The sequence below is a fragment of the Macaca thibetana genome, chromosome 10 (assembly GCF_024542745.1).
Source record: "Macaca thibetana thibetana isolate TM-01 chromosome 10, ASM2454274v1, whole genome shotgun sequence".
Lineage (NCBI taxonomy): Eukaryota > Metazoa > Chordata > Mammalia > Primates > Cercopithecidae > Macaca > Macaca thibetana.
In genome coordinates, this window is record NC_065587.1 from 71,339,233 (window position 1) to 71,355,012 (window position 15,780).

At 45.9% G+C, this 15,780-nt stretch overlaps 2 protein-coding genes across 2 annotated transcripts in view; one reads left to right on the forward strand and one right to left on the reverse strand.

Moving 5' to 3' along the window:
• Nucleotides 1-9,168, forward strand: part of TMC2 (transmembrane channel like 2) — a 105,141-nt gene extending 95,973 nt beyond the window's left edge. The window contains exons 17-19 of the mRNA XM_050806939.1: nt 3,288-3,366; nt 4,826-4,943; nt 8,811-9,168. Coding sequence (XP_050662896.1) covers nt 3,288-3,366; nt 4,826-4,943; nt 8,811-9,028 — 415 coding nt within the window. The 3' untranslated portion in view covers nt 9,029-9,168. The remainder of the gene's footprint in view (nt 1-3,287; nt 3,367-4,825; nt 4,944-8,810) is intronic.
• SNRPB (small nuclear ribonucleoprotein polypeptides B and B1) overlaps nt 1-15,780 on the reverse strand; it is a 350,333-nt gene that overhangs the window by 169,703 nt on the left and 164,850 nt on the right. The window lies entirely within an intron of this gene.

Consider the following 15,780-nt stretch of genomic DNA (forward strand, 5'->3'; position numbering starts at 1 on the left):
AAATAATATTATATGGCAGCCATGGAAATCAGGTTCTCCTCCCTTCCATGCATTTCTTGTTGTTGCTGTTTGTTGTTACAATTGTTGCTGTTATTGTTTAGTAGCTTTTCTGAACTAATTATGTAAAGTCTGTTTTCTTTGTTGTGTGTGGCCACTAAAGTCTGTGCTCTGTTAGCTTAGTAGTCACCTACTGACTGGACAGACATTTTCTTACATGTCTGGAACCAGTAAGACTCCCAGTATTTCCCAAGAGGCTCTGTGTATGTACTGGGGTATGCCTTCGACATTCAACCAGGCAGTTTACAACGCTACCTTAGTTCTCACTGACTGCTTGTTCAGAGACTCAAGGTTACCAGAGGTGAGAGCTTAGGGCCTTCTCAAGTCTTTCTTGGACATACAAACAGCCCTGGACAGGCACAGAGCCTTACACATCATGCACACAGTTCTCTAGATTCCCAGGAACATTTCAAAGTGTTTTAAAGCCTCCATTGGACATCTCATTCCCCAGTTCTCCTTTTAAGCTTTTTGGTTAGCCTATTGTTTGTCCCAGCTGTCATGCAACACTTCGCACAGCCATGATGTTCAACAATTGCCACTAATTGCTTTTGCCAATCTCAGAGAAAAGGTTGTTCACACTGATTGGGCTCTGAGCCAGGTTAAATAAAGATAGCCTTGTGAGTAGTATCAACCACTGGATAAATCAAATAATGACAATTCTTTGGGTATGAGAATTTTAAGGTGCTCCAAATCCATTCTACCTCCTCCAGTGACTGCCAGGCTACTGATTTTCACCAAAATTTTTAGCTGTTGGTTTTCAAACCTACTACAGAACTGGGTAGGACAGGGGATACAAGGCAACTTAGATGCTGCAAAACTCACTGTTCTCAGATTTAGCTGTTTTCCTTGAAAAGGCACTCCCAGGTCGGGCGCAGTAGCTCACACCTATAATCCCAGCACTTTGCAAGGCCAAGGCAGGCAAATCACAAGGTCAGGAGTTTGAGACCAGCCTGGCCAACATGATGAAACCCCGTCCCTACTAAAAATACAAAAAATTAGCTGTGTGTGGTATTGGGCGCCTGTAATCCCAGCTACTTGGGAGGCTGAGGCAGGAGAATTGCTTGAACCCAGGAGGCAAAGGTTGCAGTGAGTCAAGATTGCGCCACTGTACTCCAGCCTGGGCGACAGTGTGAGACTCTAAAAAAAAAAAAAAGAAAAGAAAAGAAAAGACACTCCCTAGATTTGCTGCAAACGTTTGGTTAATTTTGAGTTCTGAAAAAAAATTGATTCTGACTATTTTTGCTGGCATTATCACTGCTTTTAAGGAAGAGAGGATTTTCAGAGATCTTTGCCAATTTTGCTGACATCCAATTGAACTTTAGTTTAGCCTTGGGTGGGCTTAAAGACTTTGTTAAAACTTTCCCTCTTTGACTATCATCTTTGTTGTTCCTTAGAAATATCTCTTTGTCTCTGTCTGTTTATCGTTTGAAATTCCCAAAAAGTATTTCAAGAAATGGCTGCTCCCCATCAGGGCTCTCTTCAGCTCCAGGATAGTCTGATGAAACCAGACTCCCCCAACCCTGTGGTCAGTTTCCTGACTGCTGCTCAAGGGCTGCCAGCCTGGAGGGGAACTGGAGCTCCACACTCTGCAATGGTGCCTCTCCTTCAGCACCCTCTCTGGTAGCTTACTGGAAATGAACATGGACTCACAGAGATTCCAGGGCCCCAAGGGGGCCGGAGTGAATGTAGAATCCTTTCATTTGTTCATCTATTCATGTAACACCCATTCTTGAAGGTCTGCTCTGTGCCCTGAATACTGTCATTGCCAATAGCAAACCCTTGCATGTTGTTTTATATCCTTGATTTCCAATTTCCTCTGCTGCTGGCATGACAGGGATGACATGATAGTGACCACTTGGATTGCCCTGTGCCCTCCTGGAGAAATTCTGAAACCCAGACACCAAACCTGACCCCGAAGGCACCAAAGAGAAATGCTAAACTTGTAAACAACCTTGGGAGGTACATAGCCACCCATGAGCATTTTATCCACCATTTGCTGGGCATGTGATCTTGAGCCAGACAAGTCACCTCTCTGACCTCTGATTCCTCCCTTAAAAAAATGGGCTAATTAGGTGAATGGCAAGGCCTGGCCCAGAGTAACAGCCTTACATAACAGAAATTGGTCTCTTCACCTGTCCTTTATTCTTTCCTCCCCTCGCCCACAGTTCTCTGAATCCTTGCTTCAGAAGGCTCACTTGACAGCCTCTGACCTACACCCTGCCCCAAGGACCATGGGACTCCTCTTCTCTGGCTGGAGAGGGCTTACAGGCTTTACTGAGGCAGCTATGGATGGCCTAGCCCTGAGAGGGAAGGTTCTGGAGACCAAAGCTGGAGCAGCTGAGACTTGAAAGTCATGGAGAAAAGCTACTAATAAGGATGGACAATAAAAGCTAGCAGATAATAGGCTGGCAAAGCATCCACTCCAGGTGGCACCCTGGCTTTTGTGTGTCCTGTGTAGTCATAACCCCAGATCTTAGGTCCTGTGAAAAGAAAGCCTGGGCTGCAGCCTCAAAGGACACCCAGACATCCAGTGAGCCTATGGGGGCTGGACTCTAAAACCCATAAGGTCAGGGCCAAACATGCTAGGGCACTTTGAGCAGGAGGCCTTCAGAGCGTCTGCAATTGTGCTTCTTAGGCAAACTTAGAAGAGGTCTCTTAACACCTCCACCTCTCCCCTCTCAGGACTTGAAAATTGTAGAAAAAGTACTGGTTTCCAATGTGGGCTGCAGAGTACTAATGGGTGGGATGACCTTGGCAAATTATTTAACCTCACTGAGTCCCAGGACCCAGGTCTTTAAACATAGAAGTCTACTCTCTGCTTCATGGTATTTTTATCAAAGTCAATGAGATGGGGTGGGGTGGGGGTGGACTGTGCACATGGCACAGAGCTTGGCACAAGGCAGGTGCACAGGAAATGTGACCAGCTTCTTCTGCAGTCAGTAAACCCTGCCACCCTCTGACCACCTCAGATTTCCCAGAAGAGGGATGATTCCTCCAGCCAACCTTTACTGAGCACTCTCAGAGCTAGAGCTATGTAGTCATGCCCATGCGTAATGAAATAGAGAGGATGCAGGGGCATCCAGGACCTTCTCCACTGGTAGCACACCCACCCTCTACCTAAAGCCTCAGTAACTATTCCAGAATCCTGCCTTGATTCTCCAAGAAAGGTGCCCAGCTCCTGTCATCTGCCAAGATCACAGGACCACAGGAGGCATGCTTTTCTCTTGCAGCTTGGCCATTTACTACCTGAACTCAGTTTCCAAAAGCCTTTCCCGAGCTAATGCCCAGCTGAGGAAGAAAATCCAAGCGGTGAGTCTGTTGGAAGTTTCCTCCTGGAGGGTAAAAAGAAATCACGTTTTTGGTTTTTGCTAATTTGCTTTGTGAGCCCAGCTGTGTTATCTAAATGGCTTTCTTCTAAACCAAATACCAAAATATCTGTATCATAGCAAGTAGCCTTGTGAGATTCAACAGCATGCATTTATATTATTGAGGCTATTTGGTGATTTGTGACAATAATGACTTAAATGTCGACGGGCTGCTAAAGAACAGGAGAAATTCAGTGAGTTCAACCAACGCCCATACAGAAAAACCCAGTACCCACAGTATTTCCTACAGATTCAAGTGAATATTTAAATACTAAAAGAAATGTTGTCAAAATGACGTATTTCTTGTGCCCTTTAGCCTAAAAGATCTCCTGAGTCTCCTTCACACGTGGGAAGCCTCTCTCAACATCCCAGCTGATACCCTACTTCTGACTGCTCTCTCCTGACACACACACACACTCCCTAAAATTCAGACCCTAACCCTCCCTAAGCCCTGTCCTTGCTATCTCTGTCCCTCTTCCGGAATGAATCTCATCTGTCTTGCTACTGGTCCCCCCATCCACACCTTCTTCTGGTTTTTTGTTTGTTTTTGTTTTTTAGATGGAGTCTCGCTGTCACCAGGCTGGAGTGCAGTGGCACGATCTCAGCTCACTGCAACCTCCACCTCCCAGGTTCAAGTGATTCTCCTGCCTTGGCCTCCCAAATAGCTGGGACTACAGGCACGTACCACCACACCCAGCTAATTTTTGTATTTTTAGTAGAGATGGGGTTTCAACATGTCGGCCAGGATGGTCTCCATATCTTGACCTCGTGATCCACCCGCCTCAGCCTCCCCAAGTGCTGGGATTACAGGCATGAGCCACCGTGCCAAACCCCTTCTTCTGTTAATCTCGCTGGGCTCCTACCCAGGTACAGAAAACCACTGAAATAGAGGATTGGAAGGGTTGCTGTCTTCTGGCCACATGTTCCTTCAATAGCTGTGCGAATCTGAGAGCCTCAGACTGCCCTCTCCAATCAGTTGTGAGGACCAGTAACAGGCAGTTTAAGGTAGTTACCAAGAACTGAAAACAGGCCAGGCATGGTGGCTCACACCTGTAATCCCAGCACTTTGTGAGGCCGAGGCCGGTGGATCACCTGAAGTCAGGAGTTGAAGACCAGCCGGGCCAACATGGTAAACCTGTTTCTACTAAAAATGCAAAAATTAGCCAGGTATGGTGGCACACACCTGTAATCCCAGTTACTTGAGAGGCTGAGGGCCGGAGAATCGCTTGAACCCAGAAGGCAAAGGTTGCAGTGACCCAAGTTCATGCCGCTGCACTCCAGCCTGGGCAACAGAGTGAGACTCTGTCTCAAAAAAAAAAAGAAAAAAAAAATCACTCTCAGCACCTCTGAGCCTCAAATACCCATTTCCTGGGCCAGGACCAACAGTTCATTATTTTGTGCAGCTCCGTGAAGTTGAGAAGAGCCACAAATCTGTGAAAGGCAAAGCCACAGCCAGAGATTCAGGGGACACACCTAAAAACAGCTCCAAAAATGCCACCCAGCTCCAACTCACCAAGGACGGTAAGCTCTTTGTCATGATGATTATGTTTTACAAGGCCACATGGAAAGGTGTAAAGAGCCTATGAAACAGTGTGAAATCAGACTGTTCTGGGATTGAAATCAGAATCCTAACAATTATTAGCTGATGAAGTTGGGCAGGTGAATATAGGGGTCAATCATAGCACCTGCCTCATGGGATGGTGAAGATGAGATGAAATCATGCATGTAAAGTGCCTACCAGAATTCTTGGCACAGAGAATGAGCCAGTGAATACCAGCTGGCAGTAGTGCCGTCATACACCCCTTAATAACATTTGGATCAACCATGGAACACATATACAGCAGCCCCATAAGATCATAATGGAGCTGAAAAATTCCTATTGCCAAGTGACGTAACTGTCAACATTGTAGCAAAACACATTACTCATGTCTTTGTTTTTTTTTTTTTTTTGAGGCAGAGTCTCACTCAGTGGCCCAGGCTGGAGTGCAGTGGCCGGATCTCAGCTCACTGCAAGCTCCGCCTCCCGGGTTTACCCCATTCTCCTACCTCAGCCTCCTGAGTAGCTGGGACTACAGGCACCCGCCACCTCGCCCGGCTAGTTTTTTGTATTTTTTAGTATAGACAGGGTTTCACCGGGTTAGCCAGGATGGTCTCGATCTCCTGACCTCGTGATCTACCCATCTCGGCCTCTCAAAGTGCTGGGATTACAGGCTTGAGCCACCGCGCCCGGCCTCATGTCTTTGTTGTGAGCTGATGTAAACAAGCCTACTGAACTGCCAGTTACATAAAAGTCTAGGCCAGGCCTGGTGGCTCAAGCCTGTAATTCCAGCACTTTGGGAGGCTGAGGTGGGCGGATTACGAGGTCAGGAGATCAAGACCACCCTGGCTGACACAGTGAAACCCCGTCTCTACTAAAAATACAAAAAATTAGCCGGGCGTGGTGGCGGGCGCCTATAGTCCCAGCTGCTCGGGAGGCTGAGGCAGGAGAATGGCGTGAACCCGGGAGGCAGAGCTTGCAGTGAGCTAAGATAGCGCCACTGCACTCCAGCCTGGGCGATAGAGCAAGACTGCATCTCAAAAAAAAAAAAAAAAAAAGTGTAGCACATACAATTATATACGGTATAGAATACTTGATAATCATAATTGTGTTACTGGCTTATGTGTTTACTATACTATACTTTAGAGTAGATTCCTTCTACTCATATAAAAAATAGTTAACTATAAAACAGCCTCATGCAGGTCCTTCAGGAGGCATTCCAGAAGAAGGCATTGTTATCACAGGAGATGACAGCTCCATGTGTGTTATTGCCCTTGAAGACCTTCCAGTGGGACAAGATATGGAGGTGGAAGACAGTGATATTGATGATCCCAACCCTTTGTAGACCTAGGCTAATGTGTGTGTTGTATATTAGTTTTTAACAAGAAAAATTTAAAACATAAAAAGAAAAAAAATTCTTAGTTTAAAAACAGAAAAAGCTTATCAAATAAGGATATAAAGAAAAATATTTTTGTACAGGTGGTCACTGTATTTGTGTTTTAAGCCAACTGTTACTATAAAAGAGACAAAATGTTTTTTAAAATTTAAAAGTTTATAAAATAGAAAAGTTACAATAAGCTAAGGTTTATTATTGAGGAAAGAAAACTTTTTTTTTTATTTTGAGATGGAGTCTCGCTCTGTCACCCAGGCTGGAATGCAGTGGTGTGATCTCGGCTCACCGCCGCCTCCACCTCCAGGGCTCAAGTGATTCTCCTGCCTCAGCCTCCTGAGTAGCTGGGATTACAGGTGCCCACCACCATGCCTGGCTAATATTTTGTGTTTTTAGTAGAGACAGGGTTTCACCATGTCAGCCAGGCTGGTCTTGAACTTCTGACCTCATGATCCACCCGCCTCAGGCCTCCCAAAGTGCTGGGATTACAGGCCTGAGCCACCGTGCCTGGTCTAGAAAAAATGTTTGTAAATTGAGTGTAATCTAAGTGTACAGTGTTTATAAAGTCTGCAGCAGTGACAGTGGTGTCCTGAGCTTTCACATTCACTCATCACTCACTCACTGACTCACCTGGAGCAACTTCCAGTCCTGCAAGCTCCATTCATGGTCAGTGCCCTAGACAGGTTTACCATTTGTCATATTTCACATACTCTACCCTTTCTATGTTTACATACACATATATTTACCATTATGTTCCAACTGCCTAAAGTATTCGGTACAGTAGGTGTTGTGCAGGTTTACAGTCTAGGAGCAATAGGCTAAACCATATAGCCTATGTGTATAACAGGCCATGCCATCTAGGTTTGGGTAAGTACATTCTATGATGGTCACACAACAAAATCACCTAATGATGCATTTCTCAGAATGTATCTGCATCTTTAAGCAATGTGTGCTATAGTTTATATTCTCTGAAAAGAGAAGCACTGGAATATCTAGAATAATAGAGTGAGTAAAGTCCACATAAAAAGTTCCCAAGAAAGTATCTTGGGGCTATTGCTTCTCGGCCTTTTGGCTAAGGTCAAGTGAAAATATCCTGGGGCTTCAAAGTGGAGTGATCATAGACCATCTCAAATTAGGAGTGAGGACAGTTCAAGTTGAAACAGACCATCTCTGAGGTGATCCCATTTTCCAAAGATCATCTCTGTTTTAAAATTAAACAGTATCTGCATGCAGACACTTTAGCCTTGGATGTAAGAAGTGAATGAGATGCATAAGGAATGACTGACAGTTTAGGAATCTGAACTTTATTTTTTTGAAACAGAGTCTCACTCTGTTGCCCAGGCTGGAGTGCAGTGGCGCAATCTCTGATCACTGCAATCTCTGCCTCCCAGGTTCAAGCGATTCTCCTGCTCAGCCTTCTGAGTGGTTGGGATTACAGGCACCTGCCACCATGCCTGGTTAATTTTTGTATTTTTAGCAGAGATGGGATTTCACCATGTTGACCAGGCTAATCTCAAACTCCTGACCTCAAATGATCAGCCTCAAGTGATCCACCTCAAATGGCCTCCCAAAGTGCTGGCATTACAGGCATGAGCCACTGCACCCAGCCTGACCTTTTTTTTTTAATACAAGCATTCCAATTTCTTAGTAACTGGCATTTTATTTATTTATTTATTTATTTATTATTACTAAGTATTAGCTATAATAAAATGATACTAGCTGCTGCAACAAAGAGACCCAAAATGGCTAGTGGCTCAGACACCATAAAAGTTCACTTCTCACTCAACACGAAGTTCAAACTGGGTGTTTTCACCTGACAGCCACAAGTGCTGATATGGGGACCCTGGCTCCTTCCATCTTGTGGCTCTGCCTGCATCAAGCTAGTGCAAGGGGAAGAGCTTAGGGGACACACCTGGATGTGGTCCCATCAAAGCCTGGAACTCCAGCATAGACCACACTCATCCACAAGGGAACCAGAGCCCATTTCTGTGTCCCAGAACAAGAGGGACTGGGTTTAGTAGAGAGCAGTCATTGTCCCTAACTTGGAGATAGAGGAGGGGAAGGAAACAAGTTAATGAAGGATTGGAAAGTAGATTTGATTCCAAACAATTCCCATAGCCCCTTCCCTTCCATCATCACATTTGACCCTGGCAGTCACCCTGCAAAGCTGCTGTTATTCTTGTCTCAATTTTATACTCTAGAAAACCCGGGATCAGAGAGTCTAGCCTAAGGCCAGGATTCAAAATCAAGTTCTCTAGCCAGCAGACCATACTCCTCCAACAGATGTGTTTATGCAAAAGCCAGGCCAAGGTGACCCCGAGACAGCTGAGCACAATCTGACAGCTCTCACATCACCAAATGGACTAAAACCTACACACACCGCAGGGCGGCTCCAGAGAGCTCCAATTCAACCTGTACAAAATCTCCCACTTCCTCTTTCTTGTCTTGGTTCATTTTCCAGAGACCATGCCTCCCTCTGCCAGCCAAAGCCAGGCCATGGACAAGAAGGCTCAGGGTCCTGGAACCTCCAATTCTGCCAGCCGGACCGCGCTGCCTGCCTCTGGACACCTTCCTGTATCTCGGCCCCCTGGAGTCAAACCAGATTCTGGCCACGCCCCATCTCAGACTCATCTGTGGAGGTCAGCCTCTGGGAAGAGTGCTCAGAGACCTCCGCACTGATGGATGGGACTCCAGGGAGCCTCCATCCTGCTTGATCCTCAAGTTCCCCAGTTTCACATATACCAAACTGAGGTTCTCTCCCCTCTTTCCTCTCAGATGCATGCTCTCTCTCCTCTCTTGGAATGTGTGAACTTTGATTCCTTCAGGCCCTTGTCAGCTACCAAAGGAGGAAGACAGTGGCTTCACCTGTCTTTTAGGGAAGCTGGAGGCATCTCTGCACTAACTGCCCTCACCAATATCTTGGTCCAGACAGCTCTGAACCCCACACTCGCAGTAGTTGACATCGCCTCCAGATTTTGGGAGTTGGGGAAGGGCCATGACCACCCTCGTAGACTTTTTCCATGGGACACAGTTTAGGACACGGGTTTCTGCCAGCTTCCCTAGCTGGGAGGGGGATGCGGAAGGGCCTACATTTCTCAATCCAGAGGAAGTGAGCTGGTTTAAATGGAAGGTCCAGGCCAGGCACAGTGGCTCACACCTGTAGCCCCAGCACTTTGAGAGGCCGAGGTGGGTGGATCGCTTGAGCCCAGGAGTTCAAGACCAGCCTGGGCAACGTGGCAAAACCCCATCTCTACAAAAAAATTAGCCAGGCATGGTGGTACGCACCTGTCATTCCAGTTACTCAGGAAGCTGAGGCAGAAGGATCACTTGAGCCCAGGAGGCAGAGGTTGCAGTTAGCTAAGATCATGTCACTACACTCCAGTCTGGGCAACAGCGTGAGACCCTGTATTAACAACAACAACAACAAGAACTCTGGCCAGGAGTGGTGGCTCACACCTGTAATCCAAACACTTTAAGAGGCTGAAGTGGGAGGCCAGGGGTTTAAGACAAGCCTGAGCACCACAGCAAGACTCTTGTCTCTACAAATAAATAAATAAATGAAAGTGAATGAAAATAAAGGTAAATGGACCAAAGACCAGTCATGGTGAGTGGGACTGGTGGGAAGACTGGTGATACCCCAGTACCCAGCCCAAGCGAAGCTCACACCATGGAGCACAAAACCTGGAGGGCAGCCTCCTAACAGTGAATCACAGGAGCAAGTGAGCTGCCCAGTGCCTCTTATCTTGGAAGGAAACCTGCCTTACCCAGGGCAGAAAAATCTCTTTTATGCACCAAATTCTAAAAGGAATTTGATAACCTGATTATTGTACAAGGGACCTCGAAGATGGTTTCTTTGAAGAGTTTTGCAAAAGGTACAATGCAGAGCATCGTCTCTGGGGATTCTATGTTCACTTAGTGTCATATCATGGTTCTATGCAGAATATTTCTTAGGGGGAAGAAGCCGGGGGCCAGACCATTAAGGCCTTGATGGCAAGGGCAGAGCCTTGATAGGGTGGGAGTCGCAGTCCAGGACTCTGCAACAGCCCAGCTATCTTGCGGACAGCTCCTTCCTTTCCTCCACTCCGTGCTCCCAGACCCAGGTGAGCAGTGTGGCCTCAGGATCAAGGGACCCTCTCACCCATGTCTCTGAGTGTTCTAAAGACAGTCTGCCACCTTAACCTCATCTGCTGTTACAGCCACCACCCAACCAGGTCCCCAGGGGTTCTCAGGAGAATCCTCCAGACCCAGAAACTCAGGTAAAGCCCTGGTAGAGAGATGAAGATTTTTACAGCAATTCCATAAGCTGTATAATTAAAATAATTTCTAACTTCCCTCCCAAATCCTTTCCCTTCTCAATCCAGCACCAAAACTTCACATATACGAACTGCAATGGAATAATAGGGACACGTGACCAGGAGAAACAGGATAAATTATTTCACACCAATCTATCTCCTGGCAAGGCTAACGAAGATGTTGCAATGCCTGATTTCCATGGAACCCAGGTCCAACTCCTAAATCCAAAACTGCCTGTGTGTCATATGCCTTCCCCCAAGCTAACCTACCTGAGGCCTCAATACAGGGATCCTGGCACTGTAACCCAACCAATCAGGACCAGAAGGCCCCAAGATGGCCACCACGCCAACACCTGGCCTTCTGCATCAGAATACCAGGCCCTGAGGAAGGGAACACTCTGCCTGCCTGAGCCATTGGCCCCCTAGTGATTACTGTCAGGCCTCCACTGGTTACTAATACACATAAATACCCACCACAAACACAAACAAACCATCCTGATCTGAGGAAGTGTAATTTTATGTGACGGAATGTATGTGTTATCTAACGCTGCATAACAAATTATTCCCAAAACATAACAGCCTAAAACAATAAACAATTATGTATTATTGTACGTGGTTTCTGTTCTGTGGGTTATAAATTTGGGAGTGGCTTAACTAGGCAGATGTGGTTCTGGATATTTCAGTCAAATTCTCAGCTAGGGCTACAATTATTGGAAGGTCTAACTGGGACTGAAAGATCTGCTCTCAACATGGCTTACACATGACTATTGGTAGGAGGCTTTTGTTCCTTGCTGGCTATTGACAGGCGACCGTGGTTACTCTCCATGTGGGCCTCTTGGGTGTCCTCACAACATGGCTGCTGGTTTCCCCCAGAGCAAGTGATCGGAGAGGGAGAGCAAGGAGGAAGCCCAATGCCTCTTATGACCTAGTCTCGGAAGTCACACTATCAATTCCACCACTTTTACTCATTAGAACTGAGTCACTAAGTCTAGCTCACACTGGAAGGGAAGGGAATTAGGCTTCACTTCTTGAAGGGAGGGTTATCAAAGAATTTGTGGACATACTTTAACAGAAAAGTTTCTAATTCAAATAATTACAAGACCTCTATCAAGAAAACTCTGGCCAGGCGTAGTGGTTCATGCTTGTAATCCCAGCACTTTGGGAGGCCGAGGTGGGTGGATCACTTGAGGTCAGAAGTTTGAGACCAGCCTGGCCAACATGGTGAAACTCCGTCTCTACCAAAAATTCAAAAATCAGCTGGGTGTGGTGGTGCGCGCCTATAGTCCCAGCTACTCGGGAAGCTAAGGCAGGAGAATCACTTGAACCCGGGAGGCAGAGGTTGCAGTGAGCTGAGATCATGCCACTGCACTCCAGCCTGGCAACACAGCGAGACTCCATCTCAAAAAAAAAAAAAGAAAAAAGACTTTCAGAATTACAAAATTACACCGATTTTTGTCTTCTTTTTTACTTTTTTTTAATCCTTCAGTGGAAATTTTAATTAAAAGTGGCATTAGGCCAGGCCCAGTGGCTCACGCCTGTAATCCCAACACTTTGGGACGCTGCGGAGGGCAGACACCTGAGGTAAGGAGTTCAAGACCAGCCTGACCAACATGGAGAAACCCTGTCTCTACTAAAAATACAAAATTAACTGTGCATGGTTGCTCATGCCTGTAATCCCAGCTACTCGGGAGGCTGAGGCAGGAGAATCGCTTGCATCCGGGAGGCAGAGGTTGCGGTGAGCCAAGATCGTGCCATTGCACTCCAGCCTAGGCAACAAGAGCAAAACCCCATCTCAAAAAAAAAAAAAAAGTGGCATTAGGTTGATAGTGCCTCCAAAACGGGAAGAAAAAGGCAAATAAACAAAAATAGCACAACAAATATAAAGCACGTAAGATGAAAGAAATAAACCAAACTATATCAGGAATCAAAATAAATGCAAATGGACTAAACTTCTAGATAGAAGGCAAAGACTATCTGATGGAGATTTTAAAATCCTATATGCTGTTTTCAAGAGATGCCTTTAAAACTAAGGATAGGGGACAGGCATGGTGCCTCACGCCTGTAACCCCAGCATTTTGGAGGCTGAGGCAGGTGGATCGCTTGAACCCAGGAGTTCGAGACCAGCCTGGGCAACACGGTGATACCCCATTTCTACAAAAAATACAAAAATTAGCCAGTGCACACCTGTAGTCCCAACTACTCAGAAGGCTGCGACGGGAAGGATCGCTTGAGCCCAGGAGGCAGAGGTTGCAGTGAGCCAAGACAACACCACTGCACTACAGCCTGGGTGACAGAGTGAGGGACCTTGTCTCAAAACCAAAAATAAACAAAACTAAGATAGGAACTGTATCCTTTTTGATTCCTAGGGAATAAAAACTGAAGTATAATTTTCAATGGCAAAATCACCAGGTGTGATTTTGTACCATCAAATCTTCTAAGCAAGTTTGTTTTTAGAGTGTGAGGATTGCTATTAAAGACAACTGTCTGCAGTGTTGTGCCAGATACTTTATCTTTCAACGTAGTAGTAGTTCGAAAAACACGTAGAAAGGCCCAAGGTCATAGTTGGGGTAGATGAGGTACACAGAGGATACAGAAAACTCTTATCACTGAACTGTGTCTGTCATATAAAACCAAACTCCAAATCTGTCTGTGACGATTCAACAAGTTGATGGAGGTAAGACTGTAACGTACCAAGCATTATGCTAAGTACTCAATAAATAACAGCTATCATCACAGGCATGGATAAAATCTAACATCCTCAGGCTCGGGGGATAAACACAACAGCACCCTGTGCCCTATAATCCTAATCAACGGCCAGGCTGCAGAAGCTGCCACGTCATCATTGCCAAAAAAGACAAGGAATGCTGGGCTAAACCACCTTCCCAAGGTGCCTTCCCTTCTTCTGTGTCTTTATAAAGAAATGTTGCGTATACATGTAACTCACTGCCAAAGAATGTTGCAGGGTTTCTTTCCACTTTTGAGAAAAGAGCCCAGGAATTGCTAGAAAGCCTTTTAAATTTTATATGAGCATTTTCTCACTCACAAAATGAGTATAAAGTGCCACCCTCTTGTGGTAGTTTCATGCAATTTCCTTTCCCAAAGCTCTCCCAAGGCACTGAATTAATTAATCAATTTGTTTATTTATTTATTTATTTTTGAGATGGAATCTCGCTGTCGCCTAGGTTGGAGTACAATGGAGTGATCTTGGCTCACTGCAGCCTCCAACTCCCAGGTTCAAGCGATTCTCCTGCCTCAGCCTCCCAAGTAGCTGGGATTACAGGCACCCACCACCACGCCTGGCTAATTTTTGTATTTTTAGTAGAGATGGGGTGTCACCATGTTGGCTAGGCTGGTCTTGAACTCCTGACCTCAAGTGATCCACCCACCTCGGCCTCCCAAAGTGCTGGGATTACAGGCGTGAGCCACCATGCATGGCCTGGCACTGAAATTTAAATAGCACATTCCACTTCCATAGGTCCCCATCGGTGTCGCCAGAGTAAAAACCCTGGGCTAATGTACACCAACATGACATAGTTAGCCATAGGCTGATCTAAATGAAAAAGGTCAGATGATATACTGTATGGTTCTTCCCAATGGGCGAATAGTCTTATGGACAGAGAAAAAGAAATAGGCCCCATGTGCCACCTGGCTTTAAGGTGGAACCTGGAGCACATCTGGGAAACTCACGGCTCCCACTCAGCCCTGCTGTCCCCGCAGTACATTTGCTCAGTGAGAGCCCTGTGGGCAATTTGTCCTGCACATCCCCTCCAAATGAATCTCCAAACACTGCTTAATGGAAAAGCAAGAGTCTTATCAGACCCAAACCACTCATCCTGACTTTCATTCAAGGTGTCTTACATTCTAGATCCTTCAGTCTTTTGTCCAACTACTGACCAGGTTGCATTTTACACCTCTAGCAGGTTCTTCTCTTGTTTCTGGCTTTTACTGCCACTATCTTTCCATCCTCCATCTCTAAATGACCTACATACTCTTCTATGAATACCTAAATCCCTTCTTGCTATGAAGTCTACCTCAGGAACACCGGGCCAAATTGTCTTCCGGTCGGCTTGCATACAACTGCATCTTAGCACCTGATTATATTCAGTCTCCCAGGATTGCAAAGTCTCTGAAGTCAGAGGTCACAGGTTAGTACAGGTTGAGTATCCCTTATCCAAAATGCTTGGAACCAGAAGTGTTTTGGATTTCGAATTCTTTTTTCAGATTTTAGGATATTTGCATAATACTTACCAGTTTGAGCATCCCTAATTCAAAAATCCAAAATCTACAACATATAAGGAACTCAAACAACTCTTTAAGAAAAAAAACATAATAATCCAATTAAAAAATAGGCAAAAGATCTGAATACACATTTCTCAAAATAAGATATACAGGCCGGGCGTGGTGGCTCATGCCTGTAATCCTATCACTTTAGGAGGCCAAGGCAGGCAGATCACCTGAGGTCAGGAGTTTGAGACCAGGCTGGCCAACATGGTGAACCCCATCTCTACTAAAAATACAAAAATCAGCCAGGAGCGGTGGCTCACAGCTGTAATCCCAGCACTTTGAGAGGCTGAGGTGGGCAGATCACGAGGTCAGGAGTTTGAGACTAGCCTGGCCAACACAGTGAAACCCTGTCTCTACTAAAAATACAAAAATTAGCTGGTGTGGTGCCGGTGCCTGTAATCCCAGCTACTCGGGAGGCTGAACCCGGGAGGTGGAGGCTGCAGTGAGCCAAGATGGCGCCACTGCACTCCAGCCTGGGTGACAGACCAAGACTCTGTCTCAGAAAAAAAATAAATAAATACAAAAATTAGCTGGGCCTGATGGCACACGCCTGTAGTCCCAGTTACTCGGGAGGCTGAGGCAGGAGAATCGCTTGAACCCGGGAGGCGGGAGTTCAGTGAGCCAAGATGGCACCACTGCACTCCAGCCTGGGCAACAGAGGGAGACTCCATTTAAAAAAAAAAAAAGAAAAAGACATACAAATGGCACAGGTGTATGAAAAGGTGTTCAACATCATTGATCATCAGAGAAATGCAAATCAAAACGACAATGAGATATCAGCCTACCCCAGCTAAAACGGCTTTTATCCAAAAGACAGGCACTAACAAATGCTGGCAAGGATGTGGAGAAAAGGGA